This window comes from Acinonyx jubatus, chromosome A3, assembly GCF_027475565.1.
Source record: "Acinonyx jubatus isolate Ajub_Pintada_27869175 chromosome A3, VMU_Ajub_asm_v1.0, whole genome shotgun sequence".
Classification (NCBI taxonomy): Eukaryota; Metazoa; Chordata; class Mammalia; order Carnivora; family Felidae; genus Acinonyx; species Acinonyx jubatus.
Genome location: NC_069388.1, coordinates 85,235,914 through 85,256,205, shown reverse-complemented (window position 1 = coordinate 85,256,205; position 20,292 = coordinate 85,235,914). Strand labels below are relative to the sequence as shown.

At 38.4% G+C, this 20,292-nt stretch overlaps 1 protein-coding gene across 1 annotated transcript in view; it reads right to left on the bottom strand.

Annotated features, from left to right (window-relative positions):
- Positions 1-4,322: 4,322 nt before the first annotated feature.
- Positions 4,323-20,292, bottom strand: part of GMCL1 (germ cell-less 1, spermatogenesis associated) — a 38,910-nt gene continuing 22,940 nt past the window's right edge. Inside the window, exons 11-14 of the mRNA XM_027072278.2 lie at positions 18,278-18,353; positions 13,550-13,695; positions 11,494-11,581; positions 4,323-7,313 (exon numbers count right to left, since the gene is read on the bottom strand). Of these exons, the coding sequence (XP_026928079.1) occupies positions 7,185-7,313; positions 11,494-11,581; positions 13,550-13,695; positions 18,278-18,353 (439 nt within the window). The 3' untranslated portion in view covers positions 4,323-7,184. The remainder of the gene's footprint in view (positions 7,314-11,493; positions 11,582-13,549; positions 13,696-18,277; positions 18,354-20,292) is intronic.

Genomic DNA, 20,292 nt, shown 5'->3' with positions numbered 1-20,292 from the left:
TCTGAAGAAGGCAGGCTGCGCTGAGCCTGCCCAGAAATCAAGCGGCCTGCCCGGATTCCACGGCTCCTGAGCCCAGAGGTTGTCACTAGGGACTCGCTAACAAGTTCCAAACAAGCCCAGTTTTTGAGCCCCGCTCACAGGTGCTGCTTGCCACCAGAAACTAAGGTCAAATGCCGGAAGCCACAAACTCCACAAACAAGCCTCCTGCCCCCGCCCCGTGACCCACCCACCGATTTGATTCAGGGCAGCCTACCTGGGAACCTTCCAGATGGCCTCGGGATCATTACCATCTAATCGTAATAACAAAAAGCACAGCTAGCAGTGCCTTGATGGATTCGAGGGCACCATTCTGGGGAAGAAAAGAGTTGGCACTCTGGTTCTGAGAGGACTCCTCTCCCTTCCCCTCAAACCCTCCAGGTCAGCTGTTTACCAGCCCCGTAATTACTCCAACCCCATAAAACCCTGACCATCAGACCAAATGGGGAAAAAGTGACTTTGGAGCATGAGCTCCCCTTCTCTATTCTCTGGCCACTGAATAAATTACTTGCTTGCCGTCAAATATGTTTGGTTATTTGGCAAACGGTATTGAGTAGTAAAGAAAAGAAAAAAAAAAAAAAGCCCTGCCACTTTGGTAACAAGATTTTGGTGAGAAGAGAATTGTCCTCTCCGCTCCTCCAGCCACACTTTCCCAGTGGCTTCCCCATCTTCTGTGTCCACGATGGGTGTTAAAATGTGCTAGATACCATGGAAAGGCCTGGTAAAGCTGAACACCCTACACCCGATACAGTTCTTATTCCTCCCACCCCCATTTTTCTTCCCAGTTCTTGTCCACATGCATAAAACTTTTTTTTTAAAGTGTATTTATTTTGAGAGAGAGAAGAGTGCCATGAGCAGGGGAGGGGTAGAGAGAGAATGGCAAGTAAGCTCGGCACTGTGGAGCCAGATTCCGGGCTCCATCTAACCGTGAGATCATGTCCTGAGCGGAAATGAAGAGTCTAAGGCTTAACCGACTGAGCCACGCAGGCGCCCCGACATGCATAAAACATTTTATATCAAACCAATTCTAAACATAACATATGCAAAGTTTGAGTCCACACAAGCAAGCGCTAGAGTGGGGCAGGAACCAGAAGGGGCAAGGGCCAGGCGTGGATGAAAGACTTTATTGTGGTTTTTGCAGGCAGGAATAGCAGACACCGGTAAGTTGACTAAGAGGTTTGAGATTGGTTAGAAAAATTTCAGCCAGCTTTGAGATGTTGGGGCTATCCGGAGTTGTTTGGTACCTGGCTCTGAGGTCATTGGGGCAGAGCCATATTGCCTTCGCTTGTGAAAGTTTGATAAAGAAGGTGGTCAGAGTGTTTGGGCTTTTATTGGCTAGAAGGAGAGACATTTGCTATCTCCAGGAACAGTTAGCCCTGAGAAGGGCAGTCTCAGCAGGGCCCCAGATGGCAAAACATCAAAAAAGAAATAAAAAGGCAAATACAGCTTTCACCCAAACATTTATTGCACACCTATATAGCAGAGGATTGATCAGTGAAAAGACAAAAGTCTGCTCTTGAACTGCTTGCAGTCAGTGAGGGATACAAACAAGTAAACAGTGTGAAAAGTGCATTGATAGGGGAAAAACAAGATATTGTGAGGACACACGAGACAGATCCCTAACTGGTTTTGAGGGGGAGGGTTGTCAAGAAGTTTCCAAGAGGAAATAATGTCCAAACAAGACCTTAAAAATGAGTAGAAATTAGCCAGGGGAAATGGGGTGACATTTGTGTGGAGAAATGGAAGAGATTGTTCAGGCAGAGGACACTGAATGTGCAAGGATAAGGGGCAAGGGAGAGGCAAGTGAGGCTAGAATAGGCTCATAATCTATGGTAAAGAGTTATCCTGAGGCAAAGGAAATAGGGAATCTTCGAAGGGTTGTAAGGATGGGAGAGAATCAGATTTGAGTATTCAGAGAACACTTGATAATGGATACTTGACTAGAGGCAGAATATATTAGGAGGCTGGCAAAATAATCTAGATCGGAAATTACAGTGGCATGTACTTGAATGGTATCAGTAGGTAAGGTGGAAAGTGGCCGAATTTGAGAAATAGTTGCTACAACTGGACAAATTTGATGATTTTGGCTACAGTGGATGAGCCAATTAGAAGATTCAACAATGACATCCAGGTTTCTGGCTTGTGAAACTGGGTAGATAGACGGTAGCATCACTTGCTAAGATAAGGCATATATGATAAATTCTGGAGAAAGAGGATGTTCAGATACGGACAAGCTAATTTAAGGTGCCATTTTGAACACATAAGAGGAGATGCCAACTAGATGTATATCTGAAGCTCGGAAGAGAAATCCAGCCTGGAACTACAGAAAAATAAATCATCAGAATATAGAGGTTCATTTGAAGCCATAAGAGTGCATGAAATCACCTGGTGCAGGCTCAGGACAGAAAAGGGCCTAGAGACAGCCAGAGGTGACTAAGACAAGTCATCATAAGGAGACTAAGGAGTGGCCAGAGAAACAGAATGAAAACTGGGTGTGATGTCAGAGAAGTTTAAAAAAAGCCTTCTTTTTAAGGACAAAATGGTAAATTAAAAAAAAATTAATGTTTTTGAGACAGAGACAGAGCATAAGCAGGGAAGGGGGAGAGAGAGGGAGACACAGAATCTGAAGCAGGCTCCAGGCTCTGAGCTGTCAGCACAGAGCTGGACGCAGGGTTTAAACCCACGAACTGCAAGATCATGACTGAAGTTGGACACTTAACTGACTGGGCCACCCAGGCGCCCAAAAAGTGGTAAACTTTTAAGTGTTAAAAAAAAACACAAAAAAACCACATCTAACATAAAATTTAGCAACAAAGTTGTTGACTCAGTGTTTGTGAATGGCTTTTGAAGTGGAAATGGAAATTTGAAGAACCCTTTGAGAAGTTTAGCTGATGCAAGTAAAATAATGGCAGTGGGTGGAAGTAAATGAAGTTTTTTTCAAAGATGGGAGAAATTTTAGCGCATTTAAGTATTCATGTGAGTGAGTTAGTATACAGAGAAAAAAAAAAGTAAAGATACAGAAAAGGAAAAAACCAAAGAAATAAGTTCCCTAAAGGGACAGTCCTGAGACTAAACCTTATGTGGGAAAAGAGATGGTGCCTCCAAAAGGCTCCTTCCCCTTTAATATGTGGGACAGAAATTGGGTTCAGCAGGGCTTCCTTACTGATCAAGTTGCCTTCTCTCAGGATGTAGATTATTGAGCACTGTGTCTCTTTCAGCACAGTATCTGGAAGAAAATCCTCTATATTTTTGATAGTTTGAGGTTCCCCCATTCCATTTTAATGGAATTTCAGTGGGGTCAGGTCAACACCTGTGATCACACTTTTAAGTTCCCTCCCCAACCAGACAGTTTTCAATAAACTGTATTTAAAGCACACGTCCCTTACATTAGAACCAACATTAACAATCTGTGTCTCAAATGTACTATTTTCTAGCCTTGGTTGAATTTTGTTTTGCATTGCTAATCTTATTTAACAAGAAATCACCAGCTTTTACAAAAATATCCTACTTTATCATTACATGTGGATGCATGCTGTTGATTAAGTCATCTAACTCTTCCCTAATTAGATGCAGTCTGGCCACTAGTTAACAGTGACTGATGATGTTTGAGGCTTTTTGCTTTTATACTCTTATGCCTGGACCTTGGGAAAAATGTCAAACTCTCTGGCTGGGGAGGAAATGTACTATGCCTTTTGTTTTTTAGGTCCACATTGCTTGAAATCATGACTCAACATATCATTTCAGGTGACTGACAAGTCATCTATCATTTGCACCCCTGGCTCTGTTATCTTTTCTATTATTTACATGGGTCATCTTTAAGGGACTATAACTGATACAGTTTCAACATAAATAGTCCAATATTAACTTATAATTAACTTACGTTAAATACAAATATTGTAATAGACCAATATTCTGGGCCAATAGAACTTTCTGCAACTAGATGGGAGATATTCTATATTTCCACTAGCAGCCACTAGTGGAAATATTGTAGCCACTAGTTACCTGTGGTTACTAGTCATAGTGTGCCTAGTGTGACTGAGGAAGTAAATTTTAACTTTTATTTAATTTTAATTAACTTAAACTTAAAATAGCCACAGTGACTCTTGGTAACCTTTTGCACTTGATATTGAAAATTATCTTTATATAATGGCAATCCCATTGAAAGACTTAAAATGTGATAGAGTATCAGCCACTGAACACTCAATAAATAAAGCTACTGACTACCACTGTTCTTTTAATTTTGCCTATATCTTGCTAAGTTTCAAGTCAAATCCATTTTTTAAAAAAAATTTATTACATTTATTTATTTTTGAGAGTGAGACAGAGCATGAGCAGGGGAGGGGCAGAGAGAGGAGACACACAATCCAAAGCAGGCTCCAGGCTCCAAGCTGTCCCCACAGAGCCCGACGCAGGGCTTGAACCCATGAACTGTGAGATCACAACCTGAGCCAAAGTCAGACACTTAACCCACTGAGCCACCCAGGCGCCCCAAGGCAAATCCATTTTTTAAAAAAGGGTATGTTTATAGTCCTCTAATAATGTAGCATGAGAGGAGCACCTGGGTGGCTCAGTTGGTTAAGCGGCAGACTCTTGATTTTGACTCAGGTCATGGATCTCACTGTTCGTGGATTTGAGCCTGCTGTCTTGCTCTGCAATGACAGTGAGAAGCCTGCTTGCGATTCTCTTTCCCCCTCTCTGTCTCTACCCCTTCCCTGCTCGTGCTTTCTCTCTCTCAAAATAAATAAACTTAAAAAAATAATTTAGCATGAGACTCTAGAATATTTTCTTAGAGACCTCTTCTTTACTGATAATCCAGTTAATCGATTCTAACAACCAAGTTAGATAATAATTATTAATGGGTAAATATTGTTTTATGGCCTTGGCAGCTTAAAAAAAAGGCTTGGCAAAGGCTATAAGGCAAAGGCAGACAAACACAAAAGCTTTTGTATATAATGGTTTGTATGATACCTTCAGCTGACACTATTAATAGTTCAATGAAAATATTCCTATTGGAAAGAATGAAAAGTTGCTAAGAAAACAAAAACAAAAGCAGATCTTTACTACCACTAGTTGAGAATTACCAGTTTTTCAGATTAGAACACAACCTACTTGTGATTGAAGAAGTAGTTGTTGTTTGCGGATGATGTAAGCAATTTGGCTAGGAAAGAACCAATGGACAAGAACCATACAGAATTCCAATTTGGTTAATTTATAAAATGAAATAGTTAATTTTACTAATATATTCAAACTTTCTTTCTCCAAATATTTCTAAAAATTCAATTAATCACATAATTCAAATTAAGATTATTACTTATATTTTTTAGCAAGGAACCTCTGGTGCTAGAATAAGAGAAAAAAAAGCATCTCACTAAAGATATAATTATAGTCAAATATAAAACTGAGAAATGTAGCCCTTTGGGGTGCCAGATGGCTTACCTGGTTAAGCATCTGACTCTTGATTTGGCCCAGGTCATGATCTCACGGATGATGAGTTCAAGCCCTGTGTCTGGCTCTGCGCTGAGAATGCAGAGCCTGCTTGAGACTCTCTCTCTCTCTCTCTCTCTCTCTCTCTCGCTCTCTCTCTCTCCTCTTTGCCCCTCCCCCAGCTCGTGCAAGTGCACGCACATGTGATCTCAAAATACATAAACTTAAAAAAAAATTAGCCTCTTGATATAGCTACATTATTGTATTTGAAACATTTAAACTACAGCTTAGGGAGAGGGGGAGGGGGGCATTTAAAAGGTTCCTTTAAGTCAAAGGGGATGAATTTTGAAAGGACAAAAGCAATTTATGAACCTGTGGACATATTACTGGGGAAGAAAACTATCAAATTCCAAAGTTAAATCTAATTGGAAAAAAATCTAACTACAAAGAAAAAAAAATTCTGTTTTCAACTAAATTTTTTTGTCCATTTTATATAAGAACTTATTTATTCTTTTTCCAAATGGGTATTTATTTATACAGATACATAAAAATGATTCCCATTCTTTAAAACATACTAAAAATATACATTAATCACAAATAGCACTTACTCTGACTGGAAAGAAGATGTGCATGGCTATTTGCAAAATAGCAGTAAACACAAGGAGCAAACATATATAAATCATGACAACCATACATCTCATTTTTGACAAAAATAAGTTCAATTTTTACATTAATGCTTTATTATAAGCTTCTATATGAGATCCTCCGACTTTATTTACATTTACCATGAAATTTCTATTAGCATGTATAACTCAAAGGCACTCAATTCAGAGGTTATAAGGTCCTGAGCTTAAGTAGGAAATAGGATTCCCAACCAAAATTTGAACATAAATAACTCCGAAGACCAGAGAAAATGAAAATGTTTAAAGTGTAATATTTGGTACATAAATAATCCATGACCTAAGAATAAAGTTGTATAGAATGTCAAAGAAATGACCATTAAGGCAAAGGAATATCCTCAGATTCAAATGGATTTTCTCTCCCATTCAAGTTCATTTGAAAGTCTGAAGCTGATTTTGTTAAAAATCCTAACAAAGCTAAATTAAAAGCAAAATAAAATAGCATGAAAATGCTCACATTAAATAAAAAGTTCCCCAGCTTAGTCTCCAAAACCACAAAAAAGTATTTAATGATTAAAAACAAGCATAGCTTGGAGGCATTATCAGAATATGAGGAGAAATCATAAAGAGCAGGTGAAAACATTAAAGGACAGCTTTAAATGCACCAATTGAAAGAGCATTTGTAACTGGCCAAGTTGTTCCTTCAGCATTGTCTTAGCCAAATAAAAATAAGTTTACAGATAGATAACTGAGGTTCATTAACATCAGGTAAGATCAAAGTTTAAACTAAAAATTAAATCTATATTGGGTTGCAGAGAAATGTGAAATTTACCTACAGCAATTTTCTACTGATGCTAAATTAAAAGCATGAGTCAAAATCTTTATCACAGAAATGGTTTGACAGATATTTTCTTGGCTTCAAAATGGTTTTTCATATATGCATAGAAATGTAATGAGCATAAGAAAAGTCTTCTGTATCATCTGTACAGTTCATAAGGCCTTTGTCATTGTTAGTCACCTTAGATGTGAATATCAGTAGGGCCATTAGATTAAAGCTGGCCGATAAAGTTTTCAAAGTGCTACTGTTTCCAACTGATAAGATCCTCAGTTTTCGGGATTTTCTGGATGACGATTATTTTCAGTTCTTTTTTCTGGTGATATATACAGGAAGTTACAGCAGATGTATAAAGGGAAGATCAGAAGCCTGCTGTCCAAGTTCATCACTACTTGTTCCTATAAAACAAATTTGTAGCTTTAATGAGAAGACAAAAAAACAGAAAACCAAACTATTGAATTGAGTGAACTGAAGGAGATCACATGGTGGTTAAGAGAGCTTGTATCTGAAGTCTCAAAGTCACCGCTCAAATCTCAAAACTCCAATCCACTAGCTGTGACCTTGGGCAAGTCAATGACTTGTCAACTGCAGCTTCCTTACTGTAAAATGAGTAAAAATACCCGCCTCATACGATTATAGTGAGGATTAAATTAGAAAAGGCACATAGAGGGCTCAGCAAAGCCAGCCATGTACGAAGTACTCAATAATGGTAGTTATTTTCGTTACTGAAAAATTTCTATCAAGTACCTACATATCTTATGAACAGATATAGTCCAGAAATATAGACTTCTCATTTGGCTTCATTTCCTGATGGCCCTTAGATATAGCAAATGGTTGAGAAGAAGGTGGAAGTCACTATTAGCACCTACAAGCATGGTTCTTACTCTTGTCTAGATCTTCCACTATCCCTAATGTAAATATATTATTTGTCTCTTGGAATATAAAATACATTATCATGTAAAATCAATTCCAGGTTCAGTTATATCAGTACACATGAGAATGCCTTGAAATCTCAGAGATAGGAGTTGATCCTATACTTGACAGACACAGATGTAGCCATCTCTGATTCTACAGATCTCTATTTGGAACCATGTATGAACAGCATTAGGTGAACAGAGTAAGTCTTCAGACTAAAATGAACAGCACTGGAACTTCTACTTTTTTTCCCCTAAGTTTACTCATTTTTGAGAGAGAGAGAGAAAGCATGAGCAGGGGAGGGGCAGAGAGGGGGGGAGAGAGAGAATCCCAAGCAAGCTCCATGATGTCAGTGCAGAGCCTGATGTGGGGCTCGAACCCACACACTGTGACATCATGACCTGAGCTGAAATCAAAGTTGGAAACTTAATTAACTGAGCCACCCAGGCGCCCCTGGAACTTCTACCTTTTAAATACTGGGATACATTCTCTGCAGTAATATACATCAGCTTTGCCTTATTTTATACATTTTGAAGAACATACTATTAAACACTGTATAAACCTAGAGTTTTTGTTTTTTTCACGAGGAAAATGCTCCTGCGATGAAGAGCAACTAACATACTGGAACATTTAAATGACTGATGTAGGCTTAACTAGACACAGCTTGTGTGTTGGGGGAGAAGCAGATAAACTGGATAAAGAAGGTATGGAATACAAATGTGACCCCTCCACACACACATTATCTCTATATACCCCCAAACAGGGAAAATAGTGTTTTTTAAAAAAAAATGTTAGTGAACAAGATGGATGAGATGAGTCAAGTGAGGTGATCACCTGGGCTGATGGCACTAACAGGGTTAGTAGAGAGGAATGATATCAAACATAGTTGGTCTTTGGACGTTGAGTCACCCTGGCATAGACGAAGTTTGTAGCAATAACCCAGGTGAAGGCACACTTACTAAATTTGTTGAGGACATATGCTTTGACAATAGGTATATTTGATGATAAAAACCAAGATTCAGTGCCACAACAAAACAAAGACTCCAAGGAAGATTCTAGTATTTGAATATAGTTAAGGCTGGGGTGGGGGTAGTTCTTTTCCCAACTTGGGGAAAAGAGGGGCGCCAGGTGGACATCACTTGAGAGCTGAAAGGACACACAGATTTCTGAATATTAGACTGTATTAATTCCCAATCTCAGTCCCCAAACTAGACAGATCTAATCCTAGCTTTACTAAACTTTTAACTCCACCTGAGGGCTCACTTTACCTCCATGTTTGCATTGAAGCACCATGAAGTTCCATTTTCTTTCTTCCACTACAGAGTGGAAGCTGAGGAGCCCACATATCACAGCACCAGACAGCGGTGGCATCTTTCTACGTCCATTTCTACTTCCAGACCATTATTTCTCCATCTTCATTTACCAATCCCTGCTTCTCTGAGGCTCACACCACTAGTCTGTACTATAGTTCTCTTATTCCCCCCCATTCTACCATACAGGTCTAAATTCCAGGATCTATAAATCTAACTGTCTACTGGAAATCCTCACTTGGATATAAAGCAACTCAAATTCAAACCATCAGCTACTGGCTTCTACCTCTTCTTTCCTTTTTTATAGGCTATCTATACATTCACTCTTGCAATTTGGCTTTGACTTCCCATCCCAGCTCTTGAAAGTCTCACCAGGTTACCTTTTCTGGCCCACCCCTAGGTTTCTGTCCTGTCAGATTCTCTACACATCTAATTTTGGTGTCGTCTATAAGAGGGATACATATGATTTTCCTTTCTGCTTATTTATATTTTCTATTTTTTCTATAACAAATATCTATAACCTATGTAAAAAACACATATACAACTCCCCACTGCAATTTTTCTCTACAGATCACTAGAATCTCGGGAAAAGGTCCAAACTCCATCCACAGCCCATCATGCCCTTGCTCTAGTCCTACTGAACTCTTACAAATCTCTTTCAGTTCTTTGAATGACTCTTGTGCTCCCATACTTCTATCTTACTCATCATCTGAAGCTTGATTCAGGTATCCATTTACTTTTCAACTTTTCCAGGAGAGGGAATTTTCCATGAGCTGTTGTCCCTTCTCTTCCTCTCCCAACAACCACACCTGCCCCCAATCCCACAGTAAGGGTTATAGACTTCTTCAACTTTACACACTACTCTGAGCTCATCTCCACCATGCAACTTATCCTAAGCTATATAACATAAGCTCCTCTTTATTTCCCCAACTCCTAGTACAGAACCTAGCATGCAGTAGGGACTCAAATGTTCGCTGAATAAACAACTCAAGGAACACCTGGAATACAACTATTATCTTGGCCTGGTGCTTTTTAAAAAAATCTCTGGCTTTGAGCCATGACAGTATTTTTTTATGATGTTCCAGGTAGAAGGTAAAGACAGCCATTGTTCATGCAGTTCCAGAGGGCACCAGAGGGACCAACAGAGGGACCTACTGAAGGCAGATTTGAACTTTCTTATTATATATCTACCTTCTCAAATATTACCTACTATGTGAGAGAGCTCTCTGTTGCCTGAATTGCAACAACTAGTGGAGGATCCCATTAAGAATGCTGTTAAAGGAGTTCTCATACAGGGTATGTGAGGCCAGAATGATCACTCCAAGGTTCCTTGCAATGCTAAATTCTAATGTTCTATAAGTCTCTTCTGTGTGAGGAAAACTGCTAACTTCTAATAATTTATGTGAACTATAGGCTCTGAACCCTTTATTAAAACAGTATGTCCCTTGGAATGGTGGTTAATTTTTATTACTTGAGAGAGAGAGAGAGTGCACACATGCAAGAGTGGGGGAGTGGGGCAGAGAGAGAAAGGGGAGGTGGGGGGGGAGAAAGAGAGAGAGAGAGAAAGAGAGAGAGAGAGAGAGAGAGAGAGAGAGAGAGAGAGAGAGAGAGAGAGAATATGAATCTCAAGTAGGCTCAGTGCAGAGCCCGAAGCATGGCTCGATCCCACAACCCTGGGATCATGACCTGAGCCAAAATCAAGAGTCGGATGCTCAACCGACTAAGTCACCCAGGCGCCCCCCAGGGGTTAGTTTTAATAGAAGTAAACTTCCTTAATATTTTAACAGCTCTCATGTAACTTTTCGAAAATGGCTTACTTTCTCATCATGACATTTTGAAACTTCTACATGCATGTGATATATAAAGGAACAATTGACTTCAGAGAGAATTTTGGAATGCTACTTAGAATTACAGATGCTACTTTGGAAACCTATTGCGCTAAAGGATAATGTTCTCTTAACATACAGGAGCTATGGAGACACACTGGATTATCTTAATGGTGTTTGCTATTGATGTATAAATAAATGCATTTATGCACAAATGGATAAAGCAATTAAAATTCATAACTTTTGGGGGAAGATATTCAGGGTAAACAATTATTTCTCTATTATCAGCTTTCCCCTGCCCCTCAAATCAAACTGAGTTTTCTTTTTTACACTTAGTTACAAGTCTTAGTTACACTTCTAATAATATGGGAGTAAATTATGCATAAGTGAACACGGTGCTTCCATCTCTACCTTCAAAAAAACTGTAAACTGATTTTTAAATCAAATGTTAATTCTTTAAGAATTTTCAAAAGAGGATTCAAAAGACAAATACTATAACCAAACAACAGAAAAGTAATCAGACATACCTGATCTTTCTCAAGTGTAAGTATTTGATAGCCAGTTGTTCTACTACAGATTAGTTTTCCACTACTATCAAAAGAGGCTAAGCGTAATCTAGAATTTAAAAAAAACAACACAAATAAAAAAATAAACATACGATTTTTTAAGGATTTTAGTTTTAAGTAATCTCTACACCCAGTGTAGGGCTCAAACCCACAACCTCGAGATCAAGAGTTGCATGCCCCACCAACTGAGCCAGCCAGGTGCCCTTAAACATGATTTTTAAAACCACAGATTAATTTTAACAAGCCCTCCCCCTCACTTTAATATTTACTTTTATCTTCCATATTCTTTTATATGATAAAAGATTTTTAAGTCTTTTCACATCTAAACTGATCCTCTTTAGATTTATAAGCTTGTGCTATTATACATATCTAAGATAGAAAATAATTTATAAATGTCTTTATTGTAAACATACATAAAATTTACCATCTTAACCATTTTTAAGTGGATAGTTCTCAGCATTAAATACATCCCCAGTGTTTTGCAATCATCACTGCCATCCATCTCCAGAACCTTTTCATCTTCCCACCTGAAACTTTGTACCCAGTAAACACGAATTCCCCATTTCCCTTACCTCAGCCCCTAACAACCACCACTGTACTTGCTCTGTGAACCTGTCTATTCTAGGTACCATGAGTGGAATAATATAACATTTGTTCTTTTGTGACTGGTTTATTTCACTTAACACAAGGTCACCAAGGTTCATGTTGTAGCATGTTTAAGAATTTCCTTCCATTTCAAGGCTGAATAATATTCCATTGTAGGTATGGACAGTATCTACACAGGTATCTGTTGATTGGCACTTTGGTTGCTTCCAACTTTTGGCCATTGTGAATAATGCTGCTATGAAGATGAATGTACCAGGTTCATGATGAATGTATGAAGATGATCTGTCCCAGTCCCTGCTTTTGGGTAAATATCCAGAAGAGAAATTGCTGGATCATATCGTAATTCTGTTTAATTTTTTGAGGAAATGTCATTTCATTTTCCATAAAGCATACACCATTTTACATTTCCACTAACAAGGCACAAAGGTTCAATTTCTTCACATCCTCATCAACACTTGTTTTGCTTTGTTTTTGATAACAGCCATCCTAATGGGTCTGGAAGTATCTAATTGTGGCTTTGATTTGTATTTCTCTGATTAGTGATCTTTCAAAGATGAAACAATGCGCATTGGCCATCTGTATATATTCTTTGGAAAAATGTTTATGTAAGTCCTGTCCATGTTTGAATGGGGTTGTTTATTTTTTTGTTGTGGAGTTTTAGGAGTTCTCTAGATATTCTGAATATTAACTCCTTATCAGACACATGGTTAACAAATATTTTCTCCCATTTCATGGGTTGCCTTTTTACTCTGGAGACAGTGTCTTTTGATATACAAGAGCTTTTAATTTTGATGAAGTCCAATTTATTTTTTTCTTTTGTGGCCTGTGCTTCAGTGTCATGTTGAAGAAATCAATGCCAAATTCAGTGTCAACAAGCTTTCCCCCTATGTTTTCTTCCGAGAGTTTTAGTTTATCTCTTATGTTTAGGTCTTTGATCCATTTTGAATTAAGGTAAGCATAAATATATGACTTTAAAAAATCTGTTCATTAAGCTATTTTCCAATTTGTCAGCATCCTCTCCAGAAAGACAGCCAGCTCAACTAGCAAAGCTGGACATTTGAAATCCCATAGGGTGAAGGACAATACCAGGCATGTTCTCCTGGAAAAATACCGTGCTGAATTTCCAGTTTGGACCTTTTATTTGCAAGAACAGCAGCAAGGTAACAGCTTTAAGTCTAGTTATCAATCCCATATCATTCATATTCCAGCCTACTTTTTCTGACATACTAGATCCAGACTTTTTTTATTTTGATTATTACTAACACCTCACAGGAATGGAGCTTTATTATTTCCTTGCACATTCATATATATTGTATTACCAAAACTCTACTATTGTTGGTGTAAATTGTCAGGTTTTATTTCATTTTTTTCCCCCCTAGAGGAGGAGTGTGGCAGGGAAATTTCATCCTACCGAAATGCTATGCTCCTTCGAGGTTGTAAACTGACAGATCCACTACACGGCTGATTCAGTGTATTACGTTTGAAAATGATGTATCGATTAGTGTAGGTTACAAGCAGGTCAAAGCCGAAGTTAAAACCTGTCCACCGCCAGCAGTACTAAGAAATATAAAAGAGAAAGATTTACTTCAGTTCATCATACTAGCAAGTCACAAATTAGAAGTTCAAAATGTCTTTTCTTTCTCTGCCTCATTCCAAATATTTCTCTCATGGGTCCCTTTCCCTTAAAGCTTACCACACAGAATATATCTGTGAAGATATATAAAGGCTTATCACACAGGCATAGTATATTTCAAAGCCAGAAAAGCAGGCTCTATGGTCATCATTCTTCAAGGGACTTTCCTAATATCACCTCTTCATGATCTGTTTCGTTCTCTCTCCACACTGTAATTCTATCATAAGAAATACAGCTTTTTGGGGTGCTTGGGTGGCTCAGTTGGTTAAGTGTTTGACTTTTGGTTTCAGCTCAGGTCATAACCTCACGGTTCATGAGTTCGAGCCCCACATCAGGCTCTGTGCTGACAGTGCGGAGCCTGCTTGGGATTCTCTCTCTCTCTCTCTCTCTCTCTCTCTCTCTCTGCCCCTACCCTGCTTGCTATCTCTCTCAAAAATAAATAAACAAAAAATTAAAAAAAGAAAGAAATATGACTTTTCACTGCAACTCTAAGTAGGTATAGCTTAGGGGGCTGGGAGGTTAATGGAGGTAATAAGAACCCATTAAAATCTACCTTTAAAAACACCCTAAATTTCTTAAATATCTATCCAACAGAGTCACGACTGAGTTATTTATTTTTTTAAGTTTATTTAGGAATTTCTGCACCCAACGTGGGGCCTGAACTCATGACCCAGAGATCAAGAGTTGCATGCTCTTCCAACTGAGCCAGCCAGGCACCCCACAACTGAGTTATTTTAAATACCATCATGAGGTTCACAAGTTTGTTTGTTTAATGAGAGACTAATAAATGAGAGACTAATAGTTAATGAGAGACTATGAAGTGATGTGGTATGGTATAGCAAAGGAAAGTTAGGGCTTCAAGTATTTGGTTGACACTCTGAATTACAACATTAATTCAACAGTTCACAGATATTTACATATCCTGTGCCAAGTACTGCTCTAGGCTGAATAGCAGTAAGTTTCTGTCCTGGAAAATGTGTATTTTAATATGTGTATATGTTTGTGTGGAAGGAATTGATGGAATGGAATGGAAGAGAACAAAACAGAATAGACTGTCAGGAGAGAGTGACACAGTAGAGAAGGGGAGCTTGTAGCTGGGGAGCCTACTGGTTCAGACAGGTGGTCAGAGAAAGTCTAAGGTGATACTAGGTGAGCAAGGCCCTGAGTCAACTAAGGAGCAGATCAGTAACTATCTGGGGAAAGAGAGACTTAGGCAAAGAGAACCGCAAGTACAAAGCTCTGGAGATAAAAACATGCTTGACATATCTGAAGAACAGCAAAAAGGGCTATGTGACTAGGGCAATCACTTAGGTAGACAGAAGATGGGGATGAGTTCAGAGAGTCAGCTGGGGGCCAGAAAACGTAGGGCTTAGTAGTCCACAGTAAGGACATGGATTTCTTCTAAGTGCAGTAAGAGGCTCATGGAAAGTTTTGGGGAAGGATGTAACACCATCTAACTTACATTTACAAAAGATGACTTTGGCTGTTGTAAGGATAATAGAACGTAGAAGGGCAAGAGTAAAAACAGGGAGAGCAGTTGTGAGGCTACTACAATAGTTCAGGCAAGAGATAATAGTGGCTTGGACTTGGGTGGTAGTGGCAGACATGCTTAGAATGTATTTCAAAAGTAGAGTCTGGAGGAACTTTTTATGAACACCAGGTGTGGTATTTAAGAGAGAAGAATCCAAAGTTTGGAGCTTGCTTATTCAATGGATTAACAGAGGGGCCATTTGTGGGTTAGAGAATTACTTGGGAAGGAGAAAGTTTGGGGGTGAAAATCAAAGAGTTCAGCTTGGGACTGTTATACTCAAGATGCTATAAGGATTCTGAGAAAGTTGTCAAGTGGGTAGCTGCTATATAAGTCATCAGTGTAAAGTCATAGGAAGTAGATGAGATCACTTCAGAGTGAGCATAGACAGAGAAGAAGTCCAAGTACCCAGCCTCAAGTCATGCCAACATCTGTTGAGAAAGAGAAGGATGCAGGCGAAGGCTTGAAAGACTTAGAAGGAGCAATCAATGAATTGGGAAGAAAACCAGCAGAACACACTGTCCTGAAAGTCAAATAAGAGAAAAACCCCAAGAGTGAGTGCAGATATGTCATGTTGCCCAGAGCTTTTGGAAAAAGCTTTTAAAACTGCTTATTTGGCAATGTGGAAATAACTGACAACAAATAGCATGGCAGTTTCACTGGAATTTACTGGGATAAATGAATTGGAGTGAATTCAAGAGAGCATCAAAAAACAGGAAGTATAGACAAATATGGGCCACACTTTTAAATGAGTTTTTTGCTTAAAAGAGATGCAGAGATATGGAGTGCTGGGGTGGGGTGGGGGGAAAGAATGTGGGGTCAGGGTGTGGTCCCAGATGGGTGGTGGTATAGTATGTTATATGTTAAGTGAGAATGACGCAGTAGAAGAGAAAAACTTAAAGGTTCTGAATAGGTGAAAAGGGATGGAGTTTGTAATGAGGGGAGGGGATGGATGGTTCATCCATTCTGATAGGAGGAAAAGCATAGCACACAGGTACAGCTGCAGGTAGACTGGCAGAACTGTTTGGTAGGTGGATGGATAGGTTCTCTTCCTATTGCTATTATTTTCTGAGTGATGAAAGAAACAAGGTCATCAGATTAAGAATAAGGCAGGTAGCACTGCCCCTTCTGAGAAGGTCTAAGAGGTACTCAAAGAATGGCAGGATAAATTCACTAGGGAAATGAAGATCACCATGCAGCACTAAAGACCTGTTTCAAGTTTACAGTTACAACCATTCAAGTGAAACCTGTGGGGTACGCTGTTTTTCTTTAATCATATTTATCTGTCTGGAAGCAAGAAAGTTAGGATTTAACAAGAATTGGGGTTTAGCCAGCTAAGTTTGACAGAGTAAAAAGGGAAGTTAAGACTATTAGCCAGGGACCAATTTTAAGATGGAACATAAAATGTAAGTAAAGAAAGTAGGGATGGGGTGAGAGGATAATGGGAAAAAAGGAGTAAGAACAATGTGTTGTACATCCCTGTGGAGTTCAACAATTGCTGGGAGTCCAGGTACTAGAGAGTGTTAGAAAGATAAAAGGAGGTGGAGTCTAAAAATGGTATACCTGGAAAGGTGATTTTGAAGGGGGTGTATTATTTAGTAATGCAAAAACTGAGGATATGCTTCCAGGAAACGGGTGCCTAAGGTAGGGTAGAGCATAAGATCACAGTGGGGAAGATGGTCAAAAATCACCAAGACTGACAACAAGAACAGGGATAAACGCAGATAGCCCAGTGCATGATGGCTATAGTAAGTAGTGACTAGTGTAGTAGAAAGCGCATGCTTCAAAGGAGCTGTGGTTCAATTAGGCATGAGGGAGGCACAAGGTCTGGAAGAGGCAACAAGGAAGACTAAGGAATAAAGAAGCCACCTACCTATTCCCTTTCGTATGCTGTTCACACATCACAATTATGAATGCAAACATAAAATAATTAACTTCTAAAAACAAAAAAGTTAAAATGAGGGAAAATCTGGGAGAAAAATAACTGGTTACCTAAATTAGGCTGAATGATTTTTTTAAACATGTTTTTAATGTTTATTTTTTGAGAGAGAGAGAGATAGCAGATGAGAGAGCAGAAAGAGAGGGAGACACAGAAACCGAAGCAGGCTCCAGGCTCTGAGCTGTCAGCACAGAGCCCAATGCGGGGCTCGAACTCATGGACTGTGAGATCATGACCTGAGCTGCAGTCGGACATTTAACCGACTGAGCCACCCAGGTGCCCCAGGCTGAATGATTTCTTAAGATGACAATTATAATTACAGTGGGATTTTTAAAAAATGTAGTTCATGTCCTATTAGAATCAATTTAATGAGTCACAGTTAGCTTTTAAAAAAGTTAAATACAAAATAGGATCTTTGGACACAGCAGCAGTAGATACTGTTTCATAATACTTTTGTTTCATTTATATACACTTATATATGGTAATGAAAAATATGAAAAAAATGAAAAAATGAAAAAAAAATGAAAAAGTCTAAATGTGGGTAGCAATCAAAGGGTTTGAGTGTCTTTTTTTGTTTGTTTTTATTTTTGTTTAATACAATTTATTGTCAAGTTGCCTAACATACAGTGTATACAGTGTGCTCTTGGTTTTGGGGGTAGATTCCCATGATTCGATTCATCGCTTACATACAACAAACACCCAGTGCTCATTGAATGTCAGTGATTTAGGGTACTTCTACAAAGAATGGACTTTTAAGATTACATAAAAGCTTCCATATAATTTCTTATTTATCGCAATTTCTGGATTGCTGAGGGATTCTCTAGGCCTCTTAGCTGGACACAGAAAGCTCAACATTCTCATGCAGGGCTGAATAATCAATTACCACTGAGCACCTAACTCCTTGCCTAGGAGATCATGGTATAGAAACTGTACCAAAAAGCTCTGAGGTATGGCAGATGTCATGATTGTTACTGAAAGTGTATTTTGCACTAAAAGCACAATTTTCATGAAAATATTAAGAGTCTTAGCCCATGCTTACCTCACCATCTTTGGCAAGCTTTCTACCACACCTCATGCTATTTCCCTCTAGTTCTTCTTTATTGATTTCTTGAGGCCTAGAAATACACATAAGATGTAAAATCTCACAAAAATAGGCAATAGTTTAAATAAAGAATAAGATTAAAAGAAGAGAAAAACTTGCTAACAGATATAAAAATACCTTTTTGTGGTATAAAATTAGAATATACTGATTAAATTTAGTCCATTGCCTTTGCTAAATAAAAAAAAAAAAATTAAACTTTAATGTTTCATTTATTGCCCTGACTTCTAGAATACTTTTATTAGGGCTCAGCTAAACCAGAGAAGGGGGGGGGGGAATCTATAAGAAATTGTGCTCATCAAGAAAATAAAACACTTAAAAGTCGAACTATTAAGCAAAATAAGTTAAAATCTATTATTTAAGATGTGACTTGGTATTAACTACCATTGGACATTACTGTTTCACATCCAAGCCATCTTTTATGCAGTATAACCATGCAAATTCAGTATTTAATATTAACAGCTGTAGAATTTTATCAATTGATCTTTACTTGGTTCCCTACTTTAAAAACCTTAATCAACTAAGAAACTTGGTATTTCAAGTTATGATAAGAAAAGGCCATTATTATTAGCTTGGAGTTCCAAATGATAAAAGTAATGCAATATATTCATCATAGGCAACATTTATTAAGTGCTTAGAAACTTCTTCAAATTAAAATACTGAAACAAATACATAAAAAATAAATGTAAAAAAAAAACTAATAAAACACATCCTCAACACCCAAGAGTTCAGTCTAGTAGAGAACTAAAGACATAAGTAATAATTACAATAATGCGGAGAGAGTTGTGATGTTAGGAGCATGAAGAAAGCACAGATTTACTGTCTGGGATTAGAGGGGAGATCTTCACAGAAAAGAGAGTTTGTTGGCACAGAGATCAGAAGTGGATTCTATGCAGGGGAAGGGCATCCCAGGTAGAAGGAATAGTAGGTAAAAAGAATGTGGAGCATAAAAGAATACCAAATGTATGAACCAGAGCCTAAGATGAGCATGAGAGGAAACGAAGTAAAAGATATTTGGGTTATTTTTATATTTTATGAGGAAAAATTTCAAACAAAAAGATAAATAAAATAGTATAATGAGCCACATTTTCTCACCATCTAGCTTCAGTACTCTTGTTTCAATTTTACTCCAAGCCCATTATTCCCCACATCCCTCCTGACTGATCATTTTGAGGCTAATCCTCCAGACATCACATCCTTTAATCTGTGAATAGTTCAGAATGTATTTTTTTCAAATGTTTATTTTTGAGAGAGAGAGAAAGAGAGAGAGAGAGAGAGAGAGAGAGGGAGAACAAACGCGCCGGGGAAGGGCAGAGAGAGAGGGAGACATAGAATCCGAAGCAGGCTCCAAGCTCAGCTGTCAGCACACAGCCCTATGTAAGGCCTGAACCCACAAACTGTAAGATCATGACCTGAGCTGAAGCTGTGGGCTTAACCCACTGAGCTACCGAGGTGCCCCTCAGAATGTATTTCTTAAAGATGGGGACTTTTAAAATAATACATTAACATAATATATATCACACACAAAGAATAACAATTGTCCCTGTCATCAAATCTCTGGACATATTTAAGCAGGGAAGTGACAAAATTGTATTTCTGCTTCAGAAAGATAACCTGTTGGAAATGTGGAAGAGTATGGAAGAGGAGAACCCTGGAGATAGACTTTATTAGATTAGAACCTAACATCCAGAAAATACACTGTTTTCCTCATGTTAGTAGCCCTGCAGCAGTGAGCAGATGCTCTGTATCTGTGAAACAGAGCAAATCATTGGGTTACTACAATCATACATACACTTCTGAGGGGAGGAAACCCACTTTTTTCAGCTCAGTCTCTTAGGTCAGACTCTATGTTGAACTCAGTAAAGATACAGATGAGGAAAATCTTGAAAAATAAGAACACTCAACCTTTCAAAACTGGATACAAAAGAAGTAGGATGATTTTGAAAATATTTCAT